At 38.9% G+C, this 17,084-nt stretch overlaps 1 protein-coding gene across 1 annotated transcript in view; it reads left to right on the top strand.

Annotated features, from left to right (window-relative positions):
• The window catches only part of GUCY2F (guanylate cyclase 2F, retinal), a 98,283-nt gene that overhangs the window by 11,103 nt on the left and 70,096 nt on the right, over positions 1–17,084 (top strand). The window contains exon 3 of the mRNA XM_004685699.1: positions 7,344–7,645. Within this exon, the coding sequence (XP_004685756.1) occupies positions 7,344–7,645 (302 nt within the window). The remainder of the gene's footprint in view (positions 1–7,343; positions 7,646–17,084) is intronic.

Here is a 17,084-nt window from a genome sequence, read left to right as displayed (position 1 = left end):
AGCTTCACATGATGGTGCTGGTGAGGGATCATGGTGGGGAGGGAGAGGTAGCTTACCTACTGCTGACTGGTATGGCGGCGCTTTGCTTTTTTTCAATTTATGTTTCCAGTGAGGAAATGTCACTGGCACCTTACTGGAGTGAGAAGTGTCTTTGTTAGAAACAGCTCTACATTGTGTTTATACAATGGGAGAAATTGATAAAATTTAATAGTAAAGACTATAATAGCAATAATAATAGTTATTTGCTCTTAAGAGGAGAAACAGCAGTGGTGTGATTAGATGTGACCAGAGAAACAATGACAGCAACCACAATACCACTTTACATTTGAATAGCTCTTTACAGTTTACAAGGTATTTGCATACTGATAATCTCATTTAATCCTCAGGATTATCCAGGAGATAGGTATTTTCTTTCAAGTTTTAGAACACTGGTGAGTTTCACACAAGAAGTGTAGGTGTAGTCATTATTAACACCAAGGAATATGGGATAAATGATGCTCTGGAGAAGGGGACATTCAGCATCGCCCTGGTTCTCAACTCATTTCCTTTAAGCTTCAAACAATTGCCAATTATCTTTCTGACAAAATTGAGTAGGAGAGATATTATTCGAAGACAAAGCTTCCCTATTAGTCAGGGTTGCTTGTGTGTGGTTATCTAGTTTGTGCCCTTGCATAAGAGAACCTAGCTGAATGAGCTGGAGGGCCAAAAATCCAGCTCCCTCTCCACTCCTTAAACCCTGAGCCCAGATGGGAGGTTTGATCCAATGGCACAAAAGAGCATCCTTTTGGCCAGGCAGAGCACCTGTGGGATTGCAATTACCCAGAAGAGGCTCTTTTGCTAATTCCTACAAAGACTAGCAGGAGGCCGACTGAAAAGCTCTTTAGAGAACTTTTCAAATGGCTATTTCAAGTCCTCCTCTCTTCTCACCTTTTTGCCTATCAATGCTTGACTGATAGTGAAATCCTTTCAATTTGGGTTTAACTAGGTTGTTGAACCATTTAGGGATTCCTTTAAATCCTCCCAAATAGGGAATGCATTGTCCCAATGTGATATTCAGTCAATGGGACACAGTCAGAATAGCCTTCTCTTGTTCTTCCAAAATTAGATAATTTCTTGTTATCTTATCGCCAGGGACCCCCCTACCCTCTTCCCATCTAGTGAAGATTCTTGTGCATAAAATAATAGTTTAAAAAGAAACAGTGATAGTAGCTAGTTTTTATTGAGAATTTATTGTTTGCTATTCATTTGGCAAGGACTTTGTATGGAACATCTCATTCAATGTTTGCAACATCCCTATAAAATAAGGCCAATTATTGTTCCATGCACTCTACATAGTGCCACCTGTCATCTTTTTTTTGAGCTTATGTTTACATCATTTTATGCCTTTTTCCATCTCAGTTGTAATCCCCGTGGACTTCCCATCACCAAATCACCCGTGTGCCATCACCATAGTCCCTTGCACAATTCCCTCCCCATTTTTGACCCTATTCCCCTCACCACCCCAGTAGTAAAATATCTCTGGTATATAGTTGTTTGTTGTTCTTTGTTTTTTCTTTATTACAATTTTCTCCCCCATGGTCCTTTACACTCCTGCTATGAGTGAAACCATCTGGTATTTTTCTTTTTCTTTGAGCTTTACTTCACTAAGCATACTCCCTTCCAGCTCCATCCATCTTGCTGCAAAAGGCATGAGTTTATCTTTTTTGATTACTCAGTGATATTCCATGTACCACATCTTTTTAATCTAATCATTTACTTTTGGACATTTGGGTCGATTCCATGTCTTTTCTGTTGTAAGACACCTGTTGTCTTAATACCATTTATGGATGAGATTTTAGATGCTAAGAGAGGTTAACTAACTTGCCCCATGCCACATAGCATTGGGAAAGCTAAGATATTTGTCCAGGTTGGTCTAAAGAAGCACCTTTTCAAAACTAAATATAGACCAGAATCCCTTGGAGGATTAATTAAAACTCAGTTGCTGGCTCCCCCCTCCAGATTTGATTCAGGACGGCTCTAGTAAGACCTGAAAACTCACATTTCTATTGCATTCACAGGGGCGGTGACATTGTCTGTTCAGAGGTTGCACTTTGAGAACCACTGGTATAGTGAAACCTGTGCTCTGTTATATCTTTTCTACTTGATGTATACCCCTTAAGACATGCTCACTTGACACCCTGTGTTCTCTATACCATACACAGAACATCTAGCCTCCCATTTTTTGTTTTTAACTTTTGGATGTACCAGTGGAATTATTTTAAGTGCCTCAAAATTCTAGGCATCTCCCTGTTTTCCTACAGTAGTGACATAAGTGAGAACACTATTATACCATAAGGAGTTTGGTATAGGACTTGGTATACATAGATGTAAGTAATATAAGCAGAGACAGGATGACTTCTCACATGAATGTGTCCACTATCAGTAATGATAAAATTATTCAAGACCCAGCACAAGAGGAAATCTCTAAACGTCTACTTTCTGCACATAAGAGGATTTATCTACCTATAGCAGTTTAGGAAAAGTGGAAGAAAACATGTTGTAAGGAGGGAAGAAACATTAAAAACTTATCTTTATTGGTACAGCAGGGTGAAGGAAATAAATGTGCTTGCAATAGCAGTTATTGGGGTCTGGGAAAAAAAACACAGAAAGATGCAGGTGGCTTAGCCATTGAAGAGAATGTGATTCTGGCAACATGCTGGGTGGCTTGGACCGATGAAATGAGTTGAATTCCTTACTGGGGGCAGGTAAGTCAGTGGTGGTCTCAGGACTTAAGGGGAAAGCATGTGGGGGTGTCTTCAGCAACAGAAATGGACACACATCTAAAAAATTGATTTCAGGGATTCCTGTGCTTTATCCCACAGGGAGTGGGCTGGGAAGCAGGCAGATTCCTGATCCTCCCACCCTGTTCTACTATATCCATTTTATAGACAGGGTGGGGGAAAACTGAGAAGATGGATCTTAATCTACCTTGAATCTACTTTGAATCTTTGAGATGGACTAAATCACATGGCATCCCCCCTTTTCTTCTGTCCTGCCAGGGCTCCACATTCTCTTGCATGTGTTAAAACACAATAGGTTAAAATGAATGTCAGTGGTAGGAAATATCACAAAAGGGTAAAGTGAAGAGCAAGAACAATAGAATGGGGGCGTCCTGTGGATTGGGAACAATATTGTAGGCTGACATAGGAATCCGACACGAAGGGATTCTTGGGTACTTGTTAGTACGGCCACTCCCACTCAGTAGGTATGAGCCTGGGCTTGTTGTTTCCTCCCCTAAGAACTCCACAGCCAGCAACTTGTGAGAAATAAAGTGAACTTTGCCTTCTAAGAAACAGCTCTTCAACCTCAAGGAAATATTGGACAGAGTATTTTTTTTAAAGATTTTTTTATTTATGTACCTTATGATCAGAGGTACAGGGGGTGAGAGGATTCACCAGAGACAGAGTGGGGAGCAGAACAGGCAGATCTACTGAAAAACACTGCTGAGGGGAGCAGCAGGCGAGACAGGAGAGGTCTGTTGTGCCATGTCGGTCACCTCCCTGGCAGGGCTTTGACACAGGCCGCAGTGGCTGTGGATATCTCCTGAGAGAGTATTTCAATATAGGAAGAGAAGTAGGAGTTGAGTGACTTGGGAGTTAGCTTCTTACATTTTAGGACATTCCCTGCTGTTTGCATAGAGGATGACAGAGAGGGTCTTGGCTCCTAAGTACCATAGTGGGCAGCACAGTATGAAAACATAGCTCAGATCGTTCACAGAAAGGGCTAATATCATATTCCGGTTAGATAGGATCTCAGGAGGCAGTATCTTTTGGTTCTTATTTTGGCTCTGAAGTGGCATCACTGTTAACAATCAGGATGGAAACTTACAAATTAGTATTATTCAGTGATCACCTGTTGACCCAGGTCTTGTTTAGGATTTAAGATTTCTGTCCACTAATCCTTTCCTGACAACAACTTACAGGTAAAATCCCACTTTAATGAATGTAATTTTGAGATAATAAAGCTATTTAGTAAAATCATCATGTAGAACAGATGCATTCATGAATCCCTTTTCACAAAGCACTCCATCTATTAAATTAAGATGCTGTTGTTTGAATTCAGTATTTATGCTTCTACTTTAATTGCATTCGATGGGAAGGTCTTGGCATGCAAAAAATAACGAGCGTGTGACCATTTCCTCCAGAGACTTCCATTTCCTTACCTAAAAATGATGGGACAATGAGAGGGGCTAGATGTCCTCAAAGGGTTTTCCAGTTTAAAAAATTCCAGTTTAAAAAAAATTTTTTTTTGCTTGAAATGTTTCACTGTAGACAAATGAAAGGAAAATTAAGATGAGAGATTCAGGTTGAGGGTAGGAAAGATCTTGAACTGAGTTAATCGCATTAAGCATCACAGACAGGCAGTTATTTTCTACCTGCAGAGCAATTGTCATCTCAAACTGTTGCTGCTTTTTAGCAACCTAAATATGCCCACATCTTACATCTCAAGGATCCCACAAAATACCCAAGTGTAAACTTCTCCTTCCACAATTTTTGAACTTTCTTTAAGCCACATTTGTTGAATGCATAATTATATACCAAGATATGTTGGTAAAATATAGTCCCTGACCTTATAGCTTCATTGAAGAGGCTGACAAATAAGGGGGGGGGGGAATCTTGTATATGCCATGGTAGGAGGCAGTTCAGGTGAAGCTGTTCTCTAAACCAGAGTTACAACCAGTGCCCTGGAAAACAGTTTGCTAGATGGAGATTTGCAGGAAGATTATTGAAGATGCTTTCCTATCAGGAAGAGAAAGCGTTACGATTGGGCAGAGAAAAAAAAGTAGCTGAACTATCAAACAGGCTCAAAAGAGCTTCAGACAATCCCAGTGAGCTGTGTAGTTGGATGGTTCTTCAGTTGCCCAGAGCTGGAGTAAGGAATCTTGATCCGTCTGTCTCCATGTTGACCGAATTTTGCATAAAGGCTGACTCAGAGAAAGGGGTGCATGATCTGGAGGAAAATACACCTTGATTTGTTGTGTTTGCTGATTTCCATTGTGTAATCTCTCCCACATGGACAATTTCTAGGTACCAAAATGACATTGACTGGCTTCCAAAATAACTGAAAATTTAACCGTATGGTATTTGTGAACCAGCACAAGCTGACTCCATCACACGACTAAGGGAATGTGACCTTGGGAGAGGTGACTGTCCTGGCCTGAGGGAAATTCCCAGAGAGGTTATCAGTGGTCGCCTAACACCTCAGGCAGTGAGAGGAATGAACATCTCAGTCTGAGTAGTTCATCTGGTTGGCGCACCACCACACACAGCACCCAGTGCACATGATGTATGTTAAAGTTTTTGCTTTAGTTCTATTTAACATTTTCAGCCAGTGAAGTGAATGACCTTAGTCAAATAATCTAATTTCTGTTTTTATAGAAGAAAGATGTCAGTAGTGATTTACTTGCCAGAATACTCTTGGATGAAGTGGTCAACTAACTGAGGCACCTGATTTAACTCAATGGATCTATTACTGGAGTAATTTGACAAACTGAGTCACGTTTAATGGTGTAGCCAACTGTAGGGAGTTAGAGGCCTTTTGTTCTTCTTTCTAAAGCCACCCTTTGTTTTGTCAAACCTCTACCATTTTCCCATTATACAATGTGTGATTATGAACAAGGGAGGCCAAAGTCTTTGGTTGGCTCTTGAACTGGTTCCTTTGAAGGAAGGTTTGAGCATCAGAATACATGTAGACCACGTTTAAGGTAATTGTATTGAAAGAGTCATTTGAATGTTATGTTGTGTGTGCATGCATATGTGTGTGTTGTGTTGTGTTTAAATTCACTTCATAACTTAATAGCTACACCTTTAAAAAATGAAGGGTACCAGCTCTAGCTCACAGGGGGACATGTACCGGGGATATTTAAGATGTGTAAGTAGAGTTTTGAAAATAGATGAAGCAATATATATAGAAAAAAATAGATGAAGCTGGCAAAGACCAGCTATTGAACCCAGTAAAGCATATTCAGTTATTGAGATTAAAAGTTCTGTATAAGCATGTATAATTAATATTTACCAATGGCAATAGGACCATTACCTTTCTTCAAGGACCTCAGAATAGTTGCCAAGCATTATCTAATTAACCTACTCAATTTACCTGTGAAATGCATTGGAATCTACATTTTAAAGATGTAGGTAATGAAGCACAAGTGGGCTTAAACTAAACTCATTCAGCATGCCAAGGGCAAAATTGGATATAAGACTTTCAGTCTCATGATCTGGCTGCCATTCTTCAACCGTGGCCTCCTCTAATCCTCTCCATTCTAGCATAGCCTTGTCAAACAACACAGTCTCATAAGTATGGGAAGAATTAAATTGAGTACAAAGTAATCCCAGTTATAGGGAGGTTATATTTTAAAATGTTGAACATACCACTGATATTTGTAACAGTTATAGGTGAGTGGGAATTAATATCATCCCTGTTTGAATTGGCCTTGGGAAGGGTGAGAACAATTGGTTTAATCTATTGGAATGTATGTTCTAAGGAGGTGAGCAATCAAAGGCAACAGTGGCTATGGGGATGTCCCCTATCTTTTCTGGACTTATTCTTAGGTATACAAATAGTTGCTATTTATTGAGTTCTTATTCAGAAATTGAAGGAATTGCTCCCTCAAGTACTATCATCACCCCTGAAGTGCATATTGTTTTTTCTAAGATTTATTTACTTATGTATACAGAACCAGGGTACAGGCCAGAGGAATAAGAGCAGTGAGAAGATTCACCGGAGACAGAATGGGGAGCAGAACAGGCAGACTGACAAAGTACACTGCTGAGAGGAGCCGCGGTTGACACAGTAGAGGTCTGCTGCTGTGCCATGGGGGTCACCTCCGGGATCGAACTCACACTGAAGCAGCTGTGGCTAGCTCCGCAGTGCTGCGATTTAACCTGTTGCACCACCAGGGAGGACCTTGAAGTACACATAGTTATCTCCATTTTATGAATGAGACCAAGAGAGGTTAAATAAATAATTTACCAAGTGTATTGAGTTAATAACTGGTGACCTTAGGGTATAAACCTAAGTGTTTCAACCCCAAAGCCAACTTATTAAGCTACTTCCCATTTGCTGTGCTTGTTCTTGTTCCTGTTAGGTCTGTAGCCTCTAGATATGTCTGTCTTTTTAACCTAGGCCTAATTCAGAATCCCTAAACATACCTGAGTCTCAGTTCAGGGTTTCAACAACTTAATCATCTTGGAGACATATGATAAAAATCAGTAATGAGTTGGCGATAACATTTATTCATTTCCCTTAATTTGTAGTTTTACTAACATATTGCTTCTACAACTTCCCTGCTTTGTTGGTTTCAGTAATCATCATGTGTATGCATTCGGCCTTGATTGGGGGAGAGACTCAGATACATCTCTTGGAATGGGCTCATGACCTGAAAATGACTGATGGAACCTATGTCTTTGTTCCCTATGATGCCCTGCTCTACAGTTTACCTTATAAGCATACCCCTTATCAGGTCCTGAGGAACAACCTCAAACTCCGGGAAGCCTATGATTCTGTGTTGACCATTACAGTAGAATCCCAAGGAAAGACCTTCTATCAAGCCTATACAGAAGCAGCAGATAAAGGTGAAATTCCCAAGAAGCTGGAGTCAGATCAAGTAAGTGCATATTCATAAGTTATTGTGAGCAGAGAACCTAAAAAATCAGGAAGAAATATTTTTCCTATCAAGTACCTGCATTCCATAGGAGACCCAATCAGTAAGAGGTATTCACACACAAATTAAAAACACAGTTTGCAGAAACCATTTATAAAACAAAGACACATTGTTGGAGAATTATTTTTCATCTTTAAGGAACCCACAATGATAGCATGCAACCATGAAGAGCAAATACAATGTATTTAAGAACAGAGAAACACAATTTTAATCAAGACCAGTGATATTCAAGATTGAAACTAATGAAAGTTTGTTTCTGACCAAAGTTCTGAACCAAATCAGCTAAAAGACAAATGACCTGGTAAATAAGGAAATTTTACTTACCTTCATTATTGTTAAAGCTGGTGTTGGAGAATTTTGGCATTTCCAATAATGATTCAGAGGGTTAACCAGGGTTAACCATAGTCCTAACCTGTGAGGACAGGGAATGTTGGGACTAGAGCAAGAGAAAATGCTCCCAAGAGAAAGAAGTTAGGTGGGCCCGGGCTTTCCATGTTTAGTTCTTTACCTGAAGTGACCAGTCAGATTCAATCACTTCTCTGTTACGGAAAGGAATGAATAAGAGTGAAGAAAGGTTTTTGCTAGCAGGGCTGTCTCAAGAAGATATTTGGCGTGGGGAAGAATTTTTCTCCTTCCTCCTAATATACAAGAAATAATAACCATGAATGTATAGATGATATATTGATAAATATGTTTCAGATTCAAAGCACAGCCAATTAGAGTTTAGAAAAAGAGAAATGGGGGGGGGACAGAGAAAGGAATGAAGAACAAAGGCAAAACAAAGAAGATAAAGAGGCAAAATGTCAGTTAGATTAGAAAAAAACATACTGTGGGTGTTTAAAAGTCGGGGTGTAGGAGACAGTCACTTCAGAAGTATTTTGAATGATATGTAAATAAGTTTAAAAGTTCTGGCATCTGTCAGCATACTATACTAGTTATAATCCTTCTGGCTGCAAAAAGCCAATATCTCAACACCAAATAACCTATGCCCTCCCCCCCAAATTTGAAGGCATGAAAGCTCCAGAGTCATTTAATTCAGCAATTCAATGATGTTATCAATGAACCCATTTTTTTTTTCATCTTTCCACTTTATAAGCTTTAGCATGCTAACTTGCTCATGTAAGCCAGTTTCTCTCATAGCCCTAAGATGGCTGCAACAGTTTCAGATATCACACGCAGGTAGTGCTGTTTGGAGACAAAGAGGGGGAATTTCCCCAGAAATTCCTCATGGAGATTTCTCCCCACACTTTCTTGGTCACAACTGAGTCCCATCCTACCTAAACCAATAATTTAGAAAGAGGAGTGAAACCATTGTCACTGACCCAATGATTTCTGGAAAAGTGTGAACAAAATTGGGATGATGTTAGTGTGGAAGAAGGCTATCCGGGAGTTGATTGTGTCTAACACAAACATTCTTCATCATCTCCTTCTTTTTAACCAGCCTTTATTTCTTTATCCTGTGGACTACTTCTCTCTGAATAAATGCTTTGAATGAAACTTAAATTTACTTACTTCTTTTAGGAGGTAAGGAAAATTCTATTCTAACAACAGAAAAAAAAGGTGACTGGCAGAGATATTAACATTTCTGGGATTGAACTTTATTACTAACGATATGTTAATAATAAATAAAAATTTAGAAGACATGCACTGAAAAAAAAATTGTCAGTTTGCTCAAGAATCCCAAAAATTGCTAAGGATAGTTGATCAAGCCAGTTGTTTGGTGTATTTATAGGCAAGCAATCAGATGGTGAATTTTTTGTTAATTTTTAGCCAGTGATGGATACCACATAGAAACAAACTAAATCCTCTTTTTACTTTAGTCACAGAACAGAGGGAAGGAGGAAGGTGTGTGTCTGTATATGTGTGTAATGTATGTATGTATGTATGTGTATGTATGTGTGCGTGTGCATATACATACATACATACATACATATATATATATGAGCAGATATTTTGATACAAAAAAAACCTCAGAGCTTCTACTCTTAATATCTGGTCTAATCTCTTTGAGCTTGTGGAAAACATAAGGTAATTATGGCCCCCAAAAAAGATGCCATTAGCTTGGTTGCTAGGCAGCCTGCACTCTGCTTTAGACAAGGAAATAGAAAGAGCTAAAACACAGAATCCTGAGCTTATAAAAAAGCTTGTTTGGATACATTTCCACCCCCACTTTGCAGGTGCCTAGACTATACCTTCATAACTAAACAATGCTAGAAGGGTAAGATAATTCTCTTTGCATCTCTGATAAACAAAAACCCCTTTTTCTAAATTATCTTGCTGAAAGGTGTTTTTGAAGCTAATTCGTATAGCAGAGAAAGTACATGCTAAGGTGTTAGACAACCTTGGATTCAAATTCCAGTTTTCACTTTTATTAGCTGTGTGTCCTTGATCTCGGGCAATCCACTTAGACATTTTTGTGTCTCAGTTTTCCCATCTGTAAAATGGGTTATGATGTACATTTTCTAGAATTATTATTGGTTAAACAAAGTAATATGTATAAAGTGATTGGCAGAGTGCCTGATTCACAACTTTCTACTTTTTTTCCTTTGGGGCCAACATGATCTTATCAGTTATTCATGAGCTAACATCGAAGTTACATTCTGACTTCAGCTGACTGCTGTCTTGGTGTTTTGTGAGTACTGGAAAGCAGAGGATCTCTTAATATTTCCAGCTTTCCAAGTTGGTTTGATTTCAGAATTATAAATAGTATTTTCTCAGATCAAATTACATAGATCAATGTTTGTGTATCCATTGACTTCTCTTTTTTTTCACCCCTCTTCAGTCAATAGATTAAAAACTAATTACTGAGCACCTGACTTGTACCAGGCACTATGCTGATCTCCAGATAGAATGACAAGCAAGCAAGGGTTTTAGTCAGGGGTGTGTTGGTGTTAGTTCACAGAAGCATCTTTTCCCAACTCCATGTTCAGTGGCATAGTATTGGTAACTTGACATCAGACATTGGGAATATTTGCACCACAGAAATTGATAAGTGTTACAAATAAGGACTTTTTCTTCCTCATAGAAGAGTTGCTAAACATTTATTAGCACATCACTTATTTCTGCTTTTATGGGATTTAAGTTCTAGTGAGAGAGACAGAGGGTGAATGAGTAAAACAAATGTATGAAAATGATGGCCCTATTTCTCCTTTGTCCAATAACTCCAGTGGGATTGAATGTCTATACTGAGGCTACATTGCCTATGGCAGTGATTTCAAACTCTTTTAATTCATACCCTTGCTTCTTTCAAAAGTAAAAACAAATGACCATAAAACTATCAAAATAGTTTTAAAAGTCAAGAAATGCTAAAAAGTTTATATCAATAACAAAGCAGTTCCTAAGTCTTCCTATCACCTGTCATTAGAGGAAACCACCTTCGAGTCTTTAAGCTCTTCTGGTATTTTCCTCTGTTTCTCACTATCCGTGTATTGATTATTTTGGGGCATAATTTGTTGACATCCTAATCTAATTGAGAATTGTCAACCCTTATATATACTTCTTTAATTTCCTTCAGACCCTCCACATTTATATTACAATTTTCAGTTAAATTCTTATTTTAATATTAAATTAAATATTAAATATTAAATACCATTCATTGCTCATTCATGATATACATCATCTTGGCAATTCAATTCATATATAACTTTTTATATTTACTGGAATTCTAATTGCATTCCTTTACCTTAATTTGAATTTCTAAGTCTTTTTATGTTTTCTGGTAAAGCTGCAGAATCCTCACAAATTTTTTTTTAAACCTGGTAAAACCTGTTAAATCCCTTACCAACATCATTTGTTTTCTCTGGGGCTCTCTGTCCCTCTATTTCAATCTAATATTGTTACTCCCTGACATTGCTGTTCAACTCTTATGCTAAGATCACCTTTTTCATCACCCCAGATATTCCATTTTTCCTTCTTCTATGCTAGATCCACAATTTCATGATTCATATGACTGCCATTTTCTCTGTTTACTCTCATTTTTGTGGAACTCATCTTCTAGTATCTTCTGAGAAAGATACATAGGAGTTAAAAGTTTTGAGATTTTGAGTATCTGAAAATCAGTATTATAGTTCAGTATGGACTAAGAGTAATAAATTTAGGTGAAACACTTTGAAGACATGGTAGATTGTCTTCTAATTTCCACTGTTGATGTTGAGAGGGCTAATGTCATTCTTATTCTTAATCCTTTGGTGCAACCTTCCTCAGAAGCATTTAAAATTATTTCTTTATTCTTGATGCTATGAAATTCCATGATGACATCTGTGTCTTTGACATGTGTTATACTATACACTTGGTGGGGCCATTCAATCTAGAAGCCCAGGCTGTCTAGGAAATTTACTTTGATAATTTACTCAGCAAAATATTCTTTGCTCTCTCTGAAGATATCATTTGGATATGAGACTTCCTGGGTTGATTTTTTAGTTGATTTAAAAAAATACTTAAAAAATTGCTGTCATGTTTTTAAATTCCAAGAGTTGATTCTTGCTGTTTGATTATTCAATTAAAAATTATTTATACATACAGAACTGGGGTATAGGCAAGAGGTGCAGGGGCGCTGAGAGGATTCACTAGAGACAGAATGGGGAGCAGAACAGGGAAATTGACTGAAATACACTGCTGAGGAGAGCAGCGGGGAGACAAGAGAGGTCTGCTCCCTACTCGGGGATCTAACTCATGCTGGCAATAGTGTGATAGTGCTGAGACTTTAACCCCTGTGCCACCAAGTGGATCACCTCCGGGGCAGGGATCAAACTCCCACTGAAGCTTGCAGTGCTGCACCCTAACCTGCTGCACCACCAAGGAGGGCCTGAAGATCTTTTTTATTTGTGACCTACTTCACTCTCCCTTCCCTTGGGGCCGAGTGCCCCAGCGCTCTAGAGCTCTTCTGAATTTATTTAATCCGTTTCCCACTGAGCGCTGACCCTCCTAGATGCAGAGACAGTGATGCTCCTCACCCAGCTTCTCTAGTACTTGGTGCCTCTAATTCCTCAGTCTTTCAAGATTTCCAGGGAGCAGATATGCTTGTTGCTTACTAATATTCCTTTTGCTAAATCAGTTACCACTCCTCATATTCTTTGATTTTGGGTTACAGACCTCTCCTAACACCATCAGATGTGCAGCTTTAATTTTCTTGTTCCTTGTTCTTGTTATTTGGAAGTGATAATCAAGAGCAATGAGAGTGAAGGAGTAAGATTTTGATTTCACTATTTTCAATCATGGCCTTGAGGGAAAAGCTATGTTACAAATAGATGCATATGATGTTCTTTTATTCGTGGGCGTATCATAGTCCATTAATTTAGCAAGTATATGTTATGCTCAGGTATAACATGGTATATAGGAGAGTGTGTTTTGATGTCAGACTGCTATTAATTTACTTAAGCCCTCTATGCCTTTTAAAATTTATTCTAACTTTGATGCTAATTGTGCCTGCCTCAATGTGCATTTTTCACTTTCATTGTATTTCAGATATTTTCAGTAAAATGCTGTTGACTGTAAATGCATATTGTTGAAACATATATTTTGTATACACACACATATATATACATACATATATTTTCAAATGTAGCTAAGTAAAGGAAATCTGTATTTCTCAGCAAGCTTGTGGAACTTTCAGCTCTTTGCACCCATTGTTTTCCACTATCTTAAACATGGGTGTCTGGAGTAGATGCAGTTATTAATGGAACATTCCAAGATGGCACTTATCAGAAAGATGGTCAGAAAAGGTTATCTGTAACTCACAATGGCAACAACGGTCTTTGTACCTCTTTCTATGCAAAGTAAGGTTACTGTGTTCAACAGTATCATATCAAACAGGTTGTTTTTTTAGCTGTCCCTTGGATAAATCCAAGAGTTGGGATCACATATTATCAGGAGTAACACCTTTAGTAACAAGATTTCAATTACCCTTTGCTTTTTGATCTCTGAAAATACCTGACGTTTTGTCGAGAAGTGATGTTGCCATTTTGTCCTTTAGGTGATGTTCTGCAAATCAGGTGTGTTTTAATGTACACTTTCAGGGACAATGCTGTTTGAAAGCCAGTTTTGTGTCTTTTAAGCACAGTAAATCTGGGCTGATGATCGTCAAGTTAACAACAGCATGAACTATTAAACTGAACAAATTCAAATATCACTACTCCCAGCCCAGATCTTGTTCTCTTAGGCACAGTTCCTGAGAAGCCTACAGGGCGAGCTAGCTAAAGTACTGATTAACAGTTAAAGATAAGTTTCAATTACCAGTGATTTATTCAAAATTTATTCACTTACTGAAGTTCAGATCCATACAGCAGGAGTAACCAACAGGCTGAGTCATCTGTGGTTTCACAGTGCTGGGCTGTGATGTCAACAAGGTTGTCTGTGTGAAGTTCTCGCCAACTTGGTGTTGCTTCTTTGGGCCTTAGTCAGAAGCAAGGACAAAGGGTTTTGGAGAGTGGCCTCGCTTCCCTTGTCCTACCCTCTGCCTCTCCTTATTCTCATTATTTGCAACGGCTACAACTAGAGACCTTTTGTGACCAGTGCTAATAGAGTGTGCTTTCGGCTTACGGGAACAGGCAGTTCTCATTGCTGAGGGTACAATGGGTGAAACAGGAACACAAGTCAAAGTCCATGCAGTGAGATTGGGCCATTGTGACAGTCACAGTTCTGCAAAATGAGTGCCATCGCTAGAGCTAGGCTCTTTTCCTTCACTTTGGTTCGATCCATCATGCTTTTGTGGCCATGTGTGCGTATCATGTGCACGTGTGTGTGTGTATGTGTGTGTGTGTAATATGTGGTGGAGGCTGGCTTCAGGTTTCAGTTATTTGGGGAGTTGCTGTTAGTCAGCACTAGCCAGGGTCTATCTAAGAGCACAAAGTGCCGGTATCCAGGTTGGCTGAAAACCCTGGGGGAATGGGTCGACTCAGAGGTGAAGGGTGTTGTTTTAAGAGTTTCAATCTTTGCTTTTGGCTGTAGATAGATGCAGCCTCTTTCTCAGAAGTCTCTGTGCCTTTCAAAACAGAATACTAGCATTCTCCCTGCTTTCAAGTGCTTGTAGTTTTCTCCTCATTTGTTTTACTAGTATTGATTTTATTCTCCACCTTCCAACCTTCACTTATTGTCATAACCACCCAAAGCCCCAGAAAACCGCCAGGCTCTTGCAGAAATCCCAAAGACAATTAAATGGAGCATTTGAGGATGTCAGGAGGGAGAGTTAGTGAAAATCCCTTAAGGGACTTCAGTGCTCGCTAGACCACTAAGTGTGGGGGTCTTGGTGGCAGACTGGTCATCTCTTCACCTTGCCCGTTTCTAGAGTGCATGTAAAACAGAGGAGTAGAATGCAAATCCAGAGACTGAGGTGTTGATTTTTGCTCTGCATATTAGCTTTATTATCTGGGGCCTTAGTGTTATCCTGAACAACTTGAAAAACGGAGTAGCTTTTAATAAAAACAAGAAAGACTCATTATAGATGGAGCAGTAGTATTTGATGTGGAGATCAGAAGTGGAATTTTTGGTACACTGAAATTTAACATTCAAGTAGAGATATCAAATGAAGCAGTTGAGTAAATGAACCTGAAATTTAGCAAAGAGATCTGAGCTGGAAGCGTAAATACGTGGCATAGATGTGGTGTTTAAAGCCATCAAACCAGAAGAGAGCACCAAGGGAGAAAGTGTAGGTAGAGAAATGGACCAAAAAGTGACATGTGGGGCACTCCAGAGTTAAAAGGGCAAGGTATGAAGAAGAACCTATATAAATGCCAATCAAAAATATCTGCAAGGTGAATTTGGTCCTTGATGAGACAAAGAATTGGAAAATTTCACAAGTGTTTAGAATGCAAAGGACCACAAGGAACATCTATTTCAATCAAGAATGCCAGATGAAAAAGCAGGAAACTTGGATTCCAGTCCTGACTTTATGCCTACATCAGTGACATTGACAAGTCACTTATCTTCTCTGGATCACCTTTTCCTAGCTAGAAGGTAAGATTAGCTGGAATACATGATCCCCAAGGTTTAGGTAATCATGATTCTGTATCCTCACTTAGAAAGGGAAAACTGAAACCCAGAGAGAGGGGATACCTTGCCCAAGAACATGGCATTAAGTACAGACCACAGGCCGATGTGTCTTATTCGGCACTGTTGGTTTTAAACTCCACTGTATATTAGAATCTCTGCAGATTTTTCAATTCTGTGGATTATTAAATTTTCAACTTGTCACTTCTGTGGGTGTATATTGATCTTGGCTTTGGTGATTTTGATACTCCTTGGGTTAATTTTAATGTGGGTTAATTTTAATGTGCAGTCAGGGTTAAAAACCTTCAGCTTACATTAAAAAGGCATGAGAATGTCTTGCCAGCTGCCCTACCTCTTCACATCTTGACTTGTATTTCCAACACAAAAAATGATTCACTCAAATTTAAAATTCATTTTTTTTTTTTTCAGATGAAGGTTGTAATGGGAAGATAGCTTTCTAGACTTGGTGAAACCAAAGTAGCAAGTATCAGCTTTCCCCAAAGCTCAGTAAAATGGGATGACCATTGCTTTCTTGAACTTCATCCTAGAAGTGAAATGTTAAGGAAAACCACGAAGTCATGCCCTGTAGGGGAAAAGAGGGTGGGAACTTTTGCTTTTCCTCCATTCCTTTGTCGAAAAAAAGGTACAGGGTTTGTTCCAAAACTCAATGCAGAAGGCCAATGAACAGTGCATCTAACACAGTACAAGTGCTGTTGTTCTTACCTAATTTCTATCACAGCACTGTCACATTGTTCCTCTTATCAGTTGTACCACTTCATAGTGGCTTCTCACCAAACCTTTGCTACTTTGCACACCAAGTGGAGATACGGTTTCATGATGAAAAACTACATCCTCTACATACTACCACACTTGTCTCTGTATTAGTGGTTGGGTATGTGTCACTATGCATGTCTGCATAGACCGCTGTGGGATCTATGTTTAGCTGTATTCTGTGTTCACTGTCTCTGGGAAGCATGTGTCTAGGAGAATTGTCACTTTGAACTAAGACAGGACACAGACATGGACTGTGGAGACACATTGTTTACCATAATGCCACACATACCTACCACTCTGCTAGAGCCAGTGAAGTTATATTGCTATGCATAACACACCAGTAATTAACCTGGTAGATGTCCTTTGAGCGCTTCTTGTCTATTCCATACTTGTATTTTTTAGTGCCCCTTTATAACTCTAAATCACTTTCTTAGTTTAGAAGCATAAAAATATATTGTGTATGACTTGGTTTGCCTGTAAAATTGTCATATTTGATATATTTAAAGATGTGAAGGCCTGGGGGTGGGAAACAGAAAAATTCAGGGGAGAAACCAAGCAAGTCCTCAGAAACAATTGTTTTTGTTTTCCTCTGGGTCTTCATAGCTCTCCTCCACTCAGACGTGCA

The sequence above is a fragment of the Condylura cristata genome, unplaced genomic scaffold (genome assembly GCF_000260355.1).
Source record: "Condylura cristata isolate star-nosed mole 26May11 unplaced genomic scaffold, ConCri1.0 scaffold00019, whole genome shotgun sequence".
NCBI lineage: Eukaryota > Metazoa > Chordata > Mammalia > Eulipotyphla > Talpidae > Condylura > Condylura cristata.
This window is presented reverse-complemented; position numbering and strand designations above follow the sequence as displayed.